Below are 15154 nucleotides of genomic sequence, written 5' to 3'. Positions count from 1 at the left end.
GTCATCGTCACATCAGAGAGGTTCATCCTGAACTCGAGTCTAACGGAAGCGCAAAGAAAGAGGATGTGTTTGTGTGTGTGTGTGTGTGTGTGTGTGCGCCTGCAAAACCTCTTTAGCTCGCAGCGCTGGGAAAGAAAAAAAAAAGGTGAACTTCCTGTATGGTGCATGAAACAAAATGGCGTAGGATGGAGGGCCCTGGAACAATGCTGTGAAAATCAGGCCCACCCAGGTTGGGGAGCAAGGGCCTTGTGAATCACAGAGGCAGAGAGAGAACAGCCCACATGGTGAAATACCTCTGACACTCTTTTGGAGTGTATTGTCTGCTTATTGTGCACATGTGACAATGTATTTCAATGTAACCTTGCTCGAGTAGGAAAGTAGGTTACCTGGAGGCAATGTACAGCAATTCCACTTGGGTGTCATTTGAATTGGGAACTTTCGGGTAATTATTTTAAGCTTTACAAGTGGACCTTTATTTTATTTACATTATTTAACCCGCCCATGCTTCAAAGCACTAGATCAAGGGTGTCAAATTCATTTTTGTTGCGGGCCACATTGGAGTTATGTTTTCCCTCGTGGGGCAATTAATGACATAAACAGAAATGAATGGGTGGATATTATCACATACATGCAACAGAAAATGTATTTTAAAATTAGGATTATAAGAAAAAATGTTGCAGCATCTCACTGTTATTAAAAGGAAAGACAATATAGAGTTTTGGTATTTTAACAAGACACATTGAATTGACACACATGATTTTGCTTTTGCAGCTCACATAAAATGATGTCACGGGCCGAACCTGTCCCCGGGGCCTTGTGGTTGACACCTGTGCTCTAGATTGTCCATATATGTGAGTGTGAATAGTTATTTGTTTTTTTGGCCCTTCCCCAAAACTCTGTGTACAAGTGGAATTTAGGAAAAAAAAATAGATTTCATTTGACAGTGAGAATGCTCTGTACAAAAGCATGACAGGAAGTTGTGTCATGAACACAAATCGGAACATGACATTTGAAATCCAATATTGCAGAATGATAGCGTGTAAAGAACAGTCATGATAAAAGCAAAAGTAATTGCATGGACTTAAAGATTACGGAACATTACGTTCAGACTATAAAGCCTTTGTGTGACATTTTGCTGACGCTTAATGGTTGTATATATTTATAAAGTGGTGGGAAGAGCAAGAAACAGGAAGTTTACAGCTCTGTCTTTGTTTTCAGGATGTCACGCAGGCTCTATTTTTAGTCACATGGAAATACAATCTGTGTCACATCCTTTGAAGATAAGAGACTGTCGTTGTCACTCACCGCTGCTGCAAATATTCTGCATTAACGTTACTTTGAGTAACTGTGTTCCAAGTGGATGCGCATGTATGACTTTTTGGGGTCATCAATGAACCAAACGTGCATGTTTTTTGAATGTAGAAGAAAGTCAGAGAGAGTCTTGGATTTGAACCCAGAACCTCAGAACTGCGTTGCAGATGTAAGAGTCCTGCATTAGTGAAATAATTCTAACCATCCCCTGAGCTCCTAACGTATCATAAAACCTGACTGGTGCAAATTATGAGTTTATGACACCCCAATTATTGTTTTAAATTGTTGTGCGTAACTATTCGGCTTATATGTAAAAGTTTCAAACTTTTTGAGGGGTTTTGGCTTATACCGAGGTGTTGATTAGACCAAATTAAATAAAAATATTGAATTGTATTTTTATTGTCTGAACAAAAGAATCTGTTTATAACATTTAATTGATTATTTATTACATTGAAAAAAAACAGCATAGGTTAATTGGGATACAATGTAGAGTTAAAAATGTTCCTTTTTTTTCTTTTCCTTTTACAGCGGTGCGTTGAGAGATGAGAGGAATTTTGAACAACAGACATACAATATGAAGGCCGGCGGCTTTCAAAGCAAAGTTATTACATAATTTAGCACTCAGTGTGCGACTCCACCAGAGATTTCCATACACTTTCCCAATCCACCCACCTACGTTCGACTGATAAAAAAAAAGACTGCAAAACGGAGCTGTGATAAAAAAGATTAGAACAAGAGAGGTCATACACTTTAAACACGTGACCATCAAGAGAGACATTACAGTCTGCTGTGGTTTTATACTTAAAGGTGAGAACAGTTTTTGGTTAACTGCAGCTATGACTGACACTTTCGCTCAATCTTGCTTTAGAAACAAAGCCATGCACCAATCTTTATCTGTACACTTTTCAGGATGAAAGTGGAAAAAGAAAAAATCGTTTTGTGGGCGAACCGGTGAAACGGCAAAAATGTCAGCTTCATGTTGCTGAGTCACATAGGGGATAACTTTTTGTAGGTGTGAAGAAGAGCTTGATTGCTTCTCTTATCTGCGGACAAATGCTCACCAGGCATTTCACTTCTTTTTTTTTTGCAAGCAATAATGTGTGGGCAGCACTGTGAAGCTATGAATCTAAGGTTCTCGGTTCAAATCTCGATTTTGCATCTCTCGACTTGTACTTGTGTGGGTTTTCCTCCCAAATCATACAGTACGTGTTCATTGAATATGTTGACTCATTACAGTATGAAACTTCTTACAATGATTTTGGATGCATATTTTTTTCTGCAAACTGCCCGACAAAATCCTTTTGTAGGCTTCAGAACTGATTCTGCTGTAGCCATCATCACTAACCATCCTCACCATACAAAAAAAACAAGAGTTTGACCTTGTCGTTTCAATACTTTTGGAGGTGGTTCAATGAATTGCAAAAAAGTTCTATTTATTCCATTAAATATTTGGTTAATTTTATCTAATTAATTAATTATGTATGAAACTGTGATATATAAAATTAGATTCAAAAATTACAAACAGTATTTATGCTGTAATTATTTTTATTGTATTTAACTTTTTATCCATTTATCTTGTTAAACAATTGGTTAATGTATTTACTGGCTGCAATAAAAATAAAAATATTTCTGAAGTTAACATTCCATTATATTTAATTTTACAATCAGTTAATCAAATGAAAGTTGTTTTTTCTCTCACCTCATCTACAAATTACCTGACCGCTCTTTCAATATTTACAATTAAATGTTGGCCCTGAAAGAAAAATTCCCCCTCAATTCAATGGATAGTAATTCCAATTATCAACCACAGTTGCATAAGAAATGACAAATCTAAAACCATGATCAACCTGTACTGTCTCTTTTAGGTTTGTGTCTGACTGCATGATGGAGCACTGATGTGCTTTTCTTCCATTAGTCTGCAGCAGACTTGAATTAGCCCTGTTGTTGGACATTGGAACTAATGCATATTGATGCCCAGTCTGCTTCATTAGTTGGTCCTCTCCTTTGAAAATCAGTCCTTCTTCTACTTCATTAACCAAAGCGAGACTCATGTACATGTATTATGTTTAAGCAGCGTCGTAAAAGGAGTCCAATGATGACTCCAGGTGTCATTCAGTTCATCTGCTTGAAAAGAGTAGACAAATCATACATGGCCAACCTGGACTCAGTGTTCCATAACTTCCCTGAAGTTCTGTTGGAGCTAGGAGTTAAAATTCCTTCAGACAGGTGTTAGACAGGCTAGATGTTATCAATCGACCCTCACAATACGTTTGATTCTAGATATAATGATATTCCTGATCCTCTCTGCAGTTGAGTACATATGCAATATGGACTAAAATGTTTGAATCGCACCATAAGTCATGTTTTCAGTTTTAACTTTGAAGCGATGACTTGACATGTTTGCCTTGACACGTAAAAAGAATTAAAAGTGAGACTCTGGCAGGTTTTTCCTGACTTCAAACATTTTCTCTTCTCCCTTTTATGGTGGATTCTGACGTTGCCATGGAGACAGAGTCACCCATGTGGCTCGTCTCTTGTCCATGACAACGCAGCTGTTTTCTCCATCCTTCACTGTGTCCATTTGGTCTTGTCACTGAGGCCTCCCGGAAGTAATGCCTCACTTCGGAAGTAGCTTCACTTTTCAAGTTCAGTAAATCTTCTAAGAATTTCAGTGGGGTCATTGGACCAAATATGGGCATTTCCACCACTACCTCTGCTACTGCTGCTGAGTTAGTCAGAGAAATCTCACTAATATCAGTGCATGGCATGACGCAAGTGCTGGATGTGTATGGTATACAAACGCCTACGATTAGAAGTGTGCAAGAGAGAGGAAATTACAGCGCCCACTCACACTCGTTGACTCCACCTTCAAGTCACTGCTTGATTGTGTTTCAGGGAGGGAATAAAGTTTTCTTTTTAAAAAGAAAATGTTTCAGGGAAACAATGTTTTGTTTTTCATTACTTATATAGCTGTACTTAAGAACATTTAACAGATAAGATGTTTTTAGATGACTGTTTCACTTTATGTGCTGATTCATATCAACACTGAGCGCTACAAATATTAGTGATTATTAACACAATGTCAGTTTAATGTCAGGACCAAATACAGTGATGCATAGAACAGTGTTTTTTTGTTGTTGTTTTTTTAAATGAATTCCACTTGCAAAGGGAGCTCATCTAAGAGGAATACAGTTCTGTTTTGTCTCCCTGAAACTTTGATTTGGCTTGTCTTGTCTGCAGATTCAAGATTTGGGTGTATTCAAGGTATTATTGTGACATCTCGAATAGGTTTGTCATTTTAAAGCACACACATACACTAGGGCTGCACAATATAATGAAAAATATATTGTCGACACATGAATGGCCCGTGGAATATGTGTACTGCAAAGACATGCAAAAGGAAGAAAAAAACGGACTTTGATCAATCAGATGCAACCTTAAATTCGCATTGGCATCCAATAGGTGTACCTGGGGTACTGACACTTCAAACACGCATGTACATATACAATGCAATTTACTTTATTATACATTAGTTCCCCAATAAAAGGGGCTAGCAAAAAGAGTCGAATAGAATCTAACCTCCAATTGCATGAATCACTACTTACACCTGGAGTAGCCAAACGCCCCCAGTCACTATTCGTGGAAATGCAGTATTGACTCATGTGCTGATGTCTTTTAATAGCAAATGTTAAGAAAAAAGAGCAACAGACTCCTCAGTGTAAACATTTATGGTATCTGTGTGACTGTCCCTTGTTGCTCCACAGCTGCCCATTGTTTTATGATGTTCATTACAATAACACCATAAACTTGTCATTTTTACCCTTGAGGCTGCTGCAACGTGTTTACATTAGGATTTGTATCATAAGCCTTGAAATGGCTTCATCCAAACAAAGCCTTGCTCTTCTGCTGACCCTCTCAAGAAGCCCAGAAGTCAGTTGGGTATTTGTCAACATGGCCTTTTACATGATTCACCATGTTGAATATGAGCACAACAAAGAGAGGGATGTCTCAGTCATGTTGCAGCTGGTCTGGAGGGACCAAGAGGGAGGGAGGGCGTTTGCAGTACTGGAGACAGGGGGGGGAGCGGTTGGATTTGGTGGGGTGGGCATGACGCACTTTGAAAGCTGTTGCACAGCGTCACCAGGTGGTAAGACACCGCAACAGTTTTGAACAGTCAATATGTGGGTATCATGAGTTGGAGTACATTCTGTACCCAGCCATTCGATTTCAAATAATCCATATACAAAATACAGAAACATGCATTTTGAGTCCGTCACACAATCTGGAGTGGCCACTGGGCAAGGCTGGATGTTGATGGAAAAGAACAACCTGAAAATTCAAATTCACTCATCACATTCGCTTCTAGTATCATCCACTCATGTTTCTCTTAAAGCAAATGGTCAAGCTGTAATGCAATTAACTTTGTTTGCAGGAACTGATAACACCTCCAGGAAAATCGCAAACATTTACGATGGTCAGTGGAATGCAACCCTTCTTAGAAGGCCCCAACTATTGCAATATCAAAATATATGTATATATTACCATATACCTTAGTGGTCATTCCTAATTGTTCTTTAAAATGCAAAATAGCTTTTGCTATGCTCTAAAATGACTTTTTTTTTTTCTTGTCCATCCCTCTCGATAAACAACTTTCATACCTAATTTAACACGAGTTTTGAATGTTTTATATATCCACTGCACAAGTATGTGGCCTGCGATTGGCTGTGTCCAGTCCAGGATGTACCGCACCTCTTGCCCAAAGTGAGTTGATGAACGTGGCAGTCTCACTCTGAATGTTGTGTACGTCTGTTTCCATATCATCCACTATCAAATTGAGCAAGGAAATGCTTTGTCAGGAGTCACAGATGTACTGTGCCTCACCTTCCTTTATGATAAAGCTGCAATTGGCTGGCGATGAGTCTTCAACTCCGATAGGCTTCAGTTCTCCCGTAACTCCCGTGACTCAAATGAACACGTACTACAGAAAATGAATGTGTGGATGGAAATCTAATGTTAGCTGTAATGATTGGGGTAATTTGGATGCCAATGTGTTTGCTCCCAGCCCTCGCAGCATGACACATGAGTGGGATGTTGGCTGGATCACACAAGAGCGGCGGTGCATTTGAACCAGCTTTAATGACCTGCGTATGGTTTGGCAAGAGCGTCACAAAGAATTGTCACCCGCCTCTGTCGAACGGATGTCACGCCAACTAGGGTGTTGTTCTTGACACAAAGATGGCACCCTTCGGGATTTTTTCAAGCAAAGCAGATTTTCAAAGCATAGTACTGTGTAGTATGGTTTGGAGTTTAACCCATCAAGTTCAAAATGTCCTTATTTGTGATATTACCGAATTCCACCAAATTTGGGTTGTGTTATGCTTTAGATTTTTTCTTCTTAGTGGAGTAGAGCGATGGAAGAGTAGTTAGCGTTTCTGCTTAACAGTCGAGAGTCGAGACATTTTAAGATTGTGCCTAGGCTGAGAAGGAAGCAGTCTTGGAAATAAAGATTTAAGACGTGTTGTAATGTTCTGTTAAGGCAGTATAATGGCCCACTAATTAACCCTAATGTACACAGGTACAACCACACAATAGTTGCATAAAATCAGAAGGCTATTGCAGGTTCAAATACTAAAAAGAAAACTTATTGTAAGCTCAAATAAATCAAAAGATTAATTTAAGGTTAGAGAAATACATGCTTTTTTTTCAACTTCACCTCATTCTTCAACATAACATTTGCATATCACTTTAATTTTTAAAAAATCCAAAATTTTTTTGCAATAACACAAATTTATCTGTATAACATTATAAAAAATTACACAACTTTTTCTTGAGGATACACAGTAGTTTACTTTTTTTTATGTTTTTATTTTGTTTCACTATAGATGAAATGACTCTTCTACCTTACTGTTACCTTCATGGTCATACACAGTAGGCTACCATAAATAGTAATATATATATATATATATATATATATATATATATATATTTATATATAATTGGCTGGCGACAAGTCTTATATAAAAAAATATATATATTTTAGTCTTATATAAAAAAAATATATGGAGGAAGAAATATATATTTTTATATATATATATATATTATTATTATTTTTATGTAAATCGACGATTTAAAGGACTCCGGTTAATCTACGGAGGTTTTTGAAAGACGTCACGCCTAGGCGGCCAGCGCGCTGTGTGATTGGCTGAGGGTCGCCATCCGGGTACTGTGCTACGACTGGCTCATTAGCTAAAGGTACCAATATGGCGGAGGTAAGAGGGAAAACAGGGGAGAAGCGATCGCTCTGAAATCGATATTTTCATCATTTCGCGTCGCATTTTCCCAGTTTTTTTACTAGCGATTGGAGAGATTGTGTTTTTTGCTGGCTGTACAGTGTGACTTGCGTCAAAATAATGTTTACAATTTCAACGGAGATGTGCTTGAATGTCTGGAGTGAGCCTTCACTACAAGGCCGCTGCGCCTTCGCTCTCAGCTGCTTCGGTGTAGCGGTGATGTAAACTGAGACGTAAATTTGAACGTTTGCTTTGAAAAATAACATTTCACGCATGTCTTATGGGGGTGAGCAAACAACAAAACGACACCTTAATTCGCCACTGCGTTGTCGTCACCGTTAATTCAAAAGACGTCAAATATTACACCGCGCCAAACGAAATGTTCATATTTACATGCATCGACGTTTGAGGTTTTATCATCAGTGCTCTGACGTGAGCTCGCTGGCTTTTGAGCGTCGCTCACTTATGTCACTTTAGTCTCTCAAAAACGTCTTCCTCATTGTTTTAAAGTTCTCGTGTGTCACGGTTGCCATTTATTGAAGAATTTTGTGACAGAATTTGTCGATATGTCGTATATGCGGCTCCTGTGGTCTTATACCCGCCTACTGTCGTTCAGGTAACGGTGACTGATGCTTTTCTGCATTTTTGCCCACATTTTGGAGGGATGAAATTCACGTTTAGCTGAACCGTTATTATTGGTTTTTAAATATTGTGTGTATTTTTTATTTTATTCAAATGTAATTTGTGATGTGATTTTCCTCCCCCAGGCTTCCATTGGGAGTTCAAGTCCAGGTAAGAGTTGTATACTAAAAGGTTATGAATGATCAATTTTTGGGCCTCACTGGGGGGTTAAAAATAAACAAATAAAAGTTGGTATTAAAAAAGTATTTTTCAGAACAAAGTAGGATATTTCCAAACGATATAGTGTTGTGTAATTTAGTGAAAAGAAATAGCTGGTGAAATATTTAAACTATTCTGCATTTTGTATGTATTGCTCATATTTTTTTGTCTGTTTCTTTCTAATACAGTTGGCTCTTTGTCGTCAGAAGATCATGACTTTGACCCAACTGCAGAGATGCTAGTTCATGAGTACGATGATGAGAGGACTCTGGAGGAGGAAGAATCTCTTGAAGGGGGAGGCAATTTTAGCTCCGAGATTGCAGATTTGGAGAAGGTAAACTTCAAATCTAGATAAAACACATCTGTGAATTATTTCATTGATACCATGCACATTTCGTTGACTGTGTTGGTGGTTCAATGCGTATCTCTGCAATTATGCGTATTCTTGGTATGGACTGATTTGTGTCGGTACTACTGAGCACCGATTCACATGAAATGAAACGGTACCATGTTTCAGTTCCAAAGTGACTGCATATAAAACTGGCCAAAGTGAGTGTAGCAGTTCTGCTATTACAAATGTGCCTCCATCTTCACCAGGAAGGCAACATGCCTCTCGAGGAGCTGCTGGCCATCTATCGCTACGAGGCCTCAGCTGGTTCCAGTATCGACAGCTCCTCTGGCGACCTCACAGACGAGCTGCCCGACATGACTTTAGACAAGGTGAGCGCCGCTGCCATACGTGAAGTTTATTTCCCAGAAGAATGGTCAACCTTACTCTTTTCTTCTTAGGAGGAAATTGCGAAAGACTTGTTGTCTGGCGACTACGAGGAGGAGACCCAGTCGTCAGCAGATGACCTCACCCCTTCGGTCACCTCCCACGAGGCCACCGATTTCTTCCCCAGAACACTTCGATGTAAGAAGATTACACAACACTATACTTACTCAGATTTAAGTTGATGTTATTTGCCATATTTAAAATAAATTTTACATTTAGAAGAATTTAACCTTATATAATTTCAATGGTTTTAATTTAAAAATATCTAATGGTGTAAGTAATAATACAATTATAAATAAAATAAATGTATATATTTCATATTTAATCACTTAGTAGTTAATTGTTGTTTTCATTTTTAATCAAATATTTCCAGACATGCCAGTCATTGATTGCTCCACTGTGTTGCTCCGACTGTCAAATTATTTTAATAATCAGCTTTGGTACTTTCACTGTATATGGTGTAACTATCCAGTGAAGTCCAAACAGATCCAAACAATGTGTTTAGGATACAATCTTACCCAAAATTGGGAGAAACATGCATTTCACTGGATATTTTTTTGGCGTCCTAAGAATAGTGGAATGAATGTATTTATCCCTTCAGCCAACGCCGTCTCTGATGGGGATAAAGATTCTGAGTGTGACGATGATGGTCCAAGTCCAGAAGACTCCAGAAAGGTACTTTATTACATTTTGTATCTTGAAACACAAAAATATGTTCATTCATTCATTCACTGTTTCATTTGTGTTGTATCAAAAGGAAATAATGGTGGGCGCTGAGCACCAAGCGGAGGTTCCTTTGGCCATCTGCCACTACACCGAAGACGAGAAAGGTAGTCAACTACTCTGTGAACTCCCCCTGCTTTGCAAAGTTTCTGTTGACTTCATGCTTCCGACGTTTTATTTTGCAGTGTATGAAGATGAAGATGAGCTCATGTGGAGGCCGGGCACACTCTCAGAGAGCAAGGTCAGGAATTTCCTGACCGACGTGGTGTCGCGGACGACGGACGAAAAGGCGACGCACGACAAACTGCATGTTCGAGACAATGAACAAGTCAGTTTTGTTTTCCGCTGCTCATAGCAACAATAGTAGTATTTGAGAGAATGTCTTATTTCCCCCTTGGTTTCACTACTCTACTTTCTGTAAATCTTTACACGGGCTTCTTCTCAACCCCTTTACTCTCTTCACACAGGCTTTGCTTGAGCTCGTCAAGTGTAACTACAACACCCATGAGGCGCTTGAGCAATACTGTAGCCACCTAAAATCCTCGAAAGGTAAGACGTCAACAAAAACCTCAAATGCCGCTACATGTAAACAAATGTCAAGTTTCCCTGGGAATGCCCATCTGGACATTTTTGTCAAAGGTGCCGTTGGCCTCCAACCAAATGTGAGCATAAACGCGTGTCCAAAGCAAGACATTTTGACATATTTAGTTAAACTTGATCAAGTTTTAAGTAATTTATTGAACAATCTAATGTCATTGAAGAACATTCATGTCGTGTTCAATCTAGAGCTGTCACAAACTAATCTTTTCTGAGTCGATTGTTCCCTTTATTCTTCCATCGATTAATCAGGGAAGAGAGAGATTTAATAGTGGTCTGTGTGCCCTGTTTGCCTTTTGGAGCTCACCCCTTACATTTGATGACAAATTGTTATATACCCCTAAGCGGAAAACTAACTGTCACTTTGAAATGGATTCTTCCAGAAAAATCTCCTCCGTGGTCTGAAGAGGAGTGCAAGAACTTTGAACATGCTCTACAGATGTATGACAAGAACTTTCACCTCATTCAGAAACACAAAGTAAGTCTTGCTGTGGTGACAGCAGATTATTTGCTGCATGGCTGATTGTTTAATGGCCTTTTTTCCCACCTCAGGTTTCGACACGAACGGTAGCAGAATGTGTAGCGTTTTACTACATGTGGAAGAAGTCGGAGCGTTTCGACTTCTTTGTGCAGCAGAATCGCTTTGGAAAGAAAAAGTATAGCAGCTATCCCGGCGTCACGTAAGTTTGACATCCACAGCGCGGTTGGGCGTCAACCAAAATGTCAAGGCTCCAATGAAAGGAAAAACCCTCGCGTGTGGTGCCCAGGGACCTGATGGACAGGCTGGTGGACGAAGCGGAGGGTTTGGCTGTGGACAGTTCGTCGTCTGTGTGCTCGGGAGGCGGCGGCGGCGCAGGAGGAAGAATGGAAAGCACAACGGATCAACAGCTCAGCCTGCTCAACTCCATCACTGCCAGTGACCTCACAGGTCGGTGCTCCCTTCACACTGCCTTTCTTCATACTCAAATCCAAAGCAGGAGAGTCGCATATCATGAAATGCTTATAAATCCTTCCTTTTTACATTTCACTCATTCAATTGTGGTCTATAGAAAGTGGAACCGCAAAGCTTTTGTCTAAATTCCTCGTTATCATAGCATCACAGGCTCCCCTTATCTGAGAAGTAGCTCAAAGCAAGCCGTTTTGGTGCAGTCTCTTTAAATACAAATGAGATACTTTCACACACCACTCCCTCTAGGCCACAAGATGTGCGCCTCCCTTTCCGGTCAGACATATTTGTAGTTTTTTAGCCGCGATGGAGTTTACTTCAAAGATGTCAACAGGAGAATGAAAACCATACATAACACGTAACAAAGTAAATCCCCTGACAATATTTCTGTACACGTCAAGTGCAGTCAATTTAAAAAGTAAGCGAGCATTTGTGAGAAGCTAATGAATGCATTGAACACATTGTGTTCCCCAAGAATAAAACAGCAAGTTTGATGCAATTACTCTGATACAGCTACTCAAAATACACGCGTCTCTAAAATCAGCAGAAAGACTGACGCTAATGCTTTGAAAACGAGAGCATTATAGACACACAATAATATGAAAGTGAATTACAGTTTATTATTTTCGTCATCTAAAGCTTACCGCTTTACTGTGTCCGTCGTTTCCATAGATCGAAGGAACTTCTATACTGACAAGAGATTTCTGAAACACTCGTCCTTGAAGTGCTTCGCACAGCCAAGCAGGACTATGCCCACAGATGTGGGAACTTCGTTCTGAAAAAAGAAACTTAACCAGGCACTTTTTGGAGGTTCTGATGCTGGGGGACAGTGTCATGAGTTGTGAGGATTAATTCATCCAACAACGGAACATTTTGATCTCTCCATATCGGCATCCTTGAGTTGTTTGGACTACAAAAGTCTCTTAGAGTCATAAAGATGGATGGATTTGAGCTGGCACGGTGGGGGACCGGTTAGCACGTCTGCCTCGCAGTTCAGAGGGTACGGATTGGATTGCACCTCCGGCCCTTCCTGTGCGGAGTTTGCATGTCAACCGGTTCAGGTTGTCCCCCGCCTATTGCCCGATGACATCTGGAATAGGCTCCAGCACGCCCGCCACCCCCATGGGGACAAGCGGTACAAAAAATGGATGGTACAGATTTGCTATAATCTGGCCATACCCATTATCTTGTTTCTGACGTAATAGATAAAAATACGTAATACAAAATATCCTCCAAACAGATTGTAAAAGTATCTCAGCAGCACCGGGTGGGATTCGATTGAATTTTTTCCTCCAATCCTGGAGACTCCAAGTGCACGGTCTCCACTGCACAATGTGCACAAAAATATAATATTTTTATTATATAAAAAATAATATTTTTATTATATAAAATATATAATATTTTATATATTATATAAAAATAATCTATTTATTATTTTACTCTGTGGCAAATTATTTTGCCTATTTCAAAGCTAAAGTCTCTTTTAAGCTCACATTTCTACGGCCAGCTTCCTTGTTTAGCTGGCCCAGCAAACACGTGCTGTAATATTTGTCATTAGTTAAGGAATAATAACTAAGTAGTCATAAGTAGTCATTTTTCATTTGAGTTCTTTTCGGCTGTTTCCTTTGAAGCTCTGAGCAACAGCGTGGCAACAGTGTGCAGCCCGACCGAGGTGACGTGTATGGACTCGTACAGCTTCCCCCCACTGGAGAGCCTCCACCGCGCCTCCCTCAACCATGACGAGTCGTTGGGCTTCCCATCGGGCGGCGCTGATGCCGAGTGCCTCAACATGCTGGACGCCGGGTTCTACCACTCGGACCTGGGCCAGCTGAGCGGCGTATGCGTGGCCAAGGACTGCGAGCGGCCCTCCAAGAGACTCAAGATGACGGCGCCGGACTCGTTCATGGGTGACGTCACCGTGGGCAACCTGGCCGTGGACTTTGAAGCGCGCCGGACTGCGCCGCACCACCACCGGATAGCCGGCGCCAAAATGGCCGTTTCGGTCACGGACTTCAGCGAGCCCAACGGCTTTTTGGGCGGGCACGCGCGGCACCACGCGCAGCATGCCACAGCACTTCAATCTGACTGATCTTCCTCGTCCTCTTCGTTCTTCCTGTTTTTGCCATGTACATAAAAGACTGACCTCATGTTATATATAATGCGCTATATATATATATATATATGTACAGAAATATACTTTTGTTTTCATTTTTTTTTTGTGTACTATGACATCAGTGATGTCTCTCATATAGAACTAAAAATCTTGATTTCTCTCAAGAGTTTATAATAGCCATTTTATGTTTGTCGCCGTGGTAATGTTCATGTACAGTGTGGTTGGTCAACATCACCCTGCCATTCTCTTCCGCTGCCAAAATCATCTTTAGAAGGTGCTTCATTTCAAGTGGTACTTTTTGTTGAATCAGTGTTTGGTTTACAGGTACGCAGACATATTTTTCTGTTGTTACTGATTTCTGTGGCACTACATCACGTCAACTTGTCTCTTTGCCCGTACAATTGGCCCTGCATTTTGTTGTTCAACAACAACATTGAAATGAGAAGTGACGGAAAACAGTGACAACCAAATGTTTAAAAAGGGATTTAATGGTGAGCAGGGGAAAAGATTTTAATCTCTTTGGAAAGTGAAGACATTTTACAGGAGCTTTCTTGCCATAATGAAAGGAACTTATTCATTTGGCAAAAATCATTAGTAATTCAAATAATGGGGAAGATTCCCATCTTCCTCCTGCGCCTTGTGTATGTTTGAGGCCTGTGAAAAATTACTTGTACTTCTAGCACACTACAGTCACAAATGGCTGAATGACACTTACATTGGTAAAGAAAAGTGCAGAATATGTTGAATTTGGATTTTGCTATCGCTGAAATCCAATAAAATTGTCCGAAATTATGTTGGTTACCACTTCTAATCGGCTAACTGGAGCACTTGTTAAAATCCAGTTGTAGTTCTTTGTCTTCATCTGTGCGAATGTTAATCACAGGGTTTGGCAGTGTTAGCAAAAAGTTCAACTGGTGCACTTGAATGGTTAAAATCCACTTTGTTTTTGTCTCTTTTTTTTTTTTTCCATCATTTTAAAAGCAATGATAACATGAAAAGTACATGAGTTTCAATGTCTTGCATGCTAACCTGCCTAGTGACTTATTGGAATTGGCCAGCATAGTTTGTCATTGACCAAAACTCAACTCGAATTGGACTTGTCAGTTTGATTTGTACAATAATCCTTGTTTTTAGTCATCGGCTAAATTTTATAGAATGTTCTGACAGAATGACGACAATGAACTAAAACTGCATTTGAATCACCATATGTTCTTATTTTGGAGATTTGTTTGATTTTTTTTGCCGTATCACAATCTCCCATTTTTATTCGCCCAGTAGCCCACAAAGCAATGTTAGCATCAAAGGAACAATGTTGAAAGTTTCGTTTGCAATTGCAATGTTAACATAAAGCCGGAAGTGACTAATTTTATCATTCTAAGTATCAACACTTCATTCCCTGTCACGTTCTGTTTTTGTTATTTTGGGTATTATTTTCTAAAAATGTCAGTATTAACTTTGATGCCGCATTGTTATGTGTGTGTGTTTATGTTGCGCTCGCGGCTGGAATTTTGGCCGTGTAGCAGAAAATGTTTTTTGTAGCATACCATGTTTTAGCACAG

At 39.8% G+C, this 15154-nt stretch overlaps 1 protein-coding gene across 7 annotated transcripts in view; it reads left to right on the top strand.

Annotated features, from left to right (window-relative positions):
- mier3b (mesoderm induction early response 1, family member 3 b) overlaps positions 1-14798 on the top strand; it is a 34518-nt gene extending 19720 nt beyond the window's left edge. The window contains exons 1-13 of one of the 7 annotated variants that reach the window (XM_085910358.1): positions 7468-7580; positions 8369-8393; positions 8630-8775; positions 9039-9161; positions 9231-9354; positions 9818-9891; positions 9974-10046; positions 10125-10267; positions 10407-10488; positions 10920-11014; positions 11089-11216; positions 11304-11464; positions 13114-14798. In XM_085910358.1, coding sequence (XP_085766484.1) covers positions 7572-7580; positions 8369-8393; positions 8630-8775; positions 9039-9161; positions 9231-9354; positions 9818-9891; positions 9974-10046; positions 10125-10267; positions 10407-10488; positions 10920-11014; positions 11089-11216; positions 11304-11464; positions 13114-13571 — 1641 coding nt within the window. In that variant the 5' untranslated portion in view covers positions 7468-7571 and the 3' untranslated portion in view covers positions 13572-14798. The other 6 variants (XM_085910357.1, XM_085910360.1, XM_085910359.1 and 3 more) reach the window with 6 other exon arrangements.
- Positions 14799-15154: the final 356 nt, after the last annotated feature.

The sequence above is a fragment of the Syngnathus leptorhynchus genome, chromosome 4 (genome assembly GCF_054491065.1).
Source record: "Syngnathus leptorhynchus isolate UIUO chromosome 4, UIUO_Slep, whole genome shotgun sequence".
NCBI lineage: Eukaryota > Metazoa > Chordata > Actinopteri > Syngnathiformes > Syngnathidae > Syngnathus > Syngnathus leptorhynchus.
This window is presented reverse-complemented; position numbering and strand designations above follow the sequence as displayed.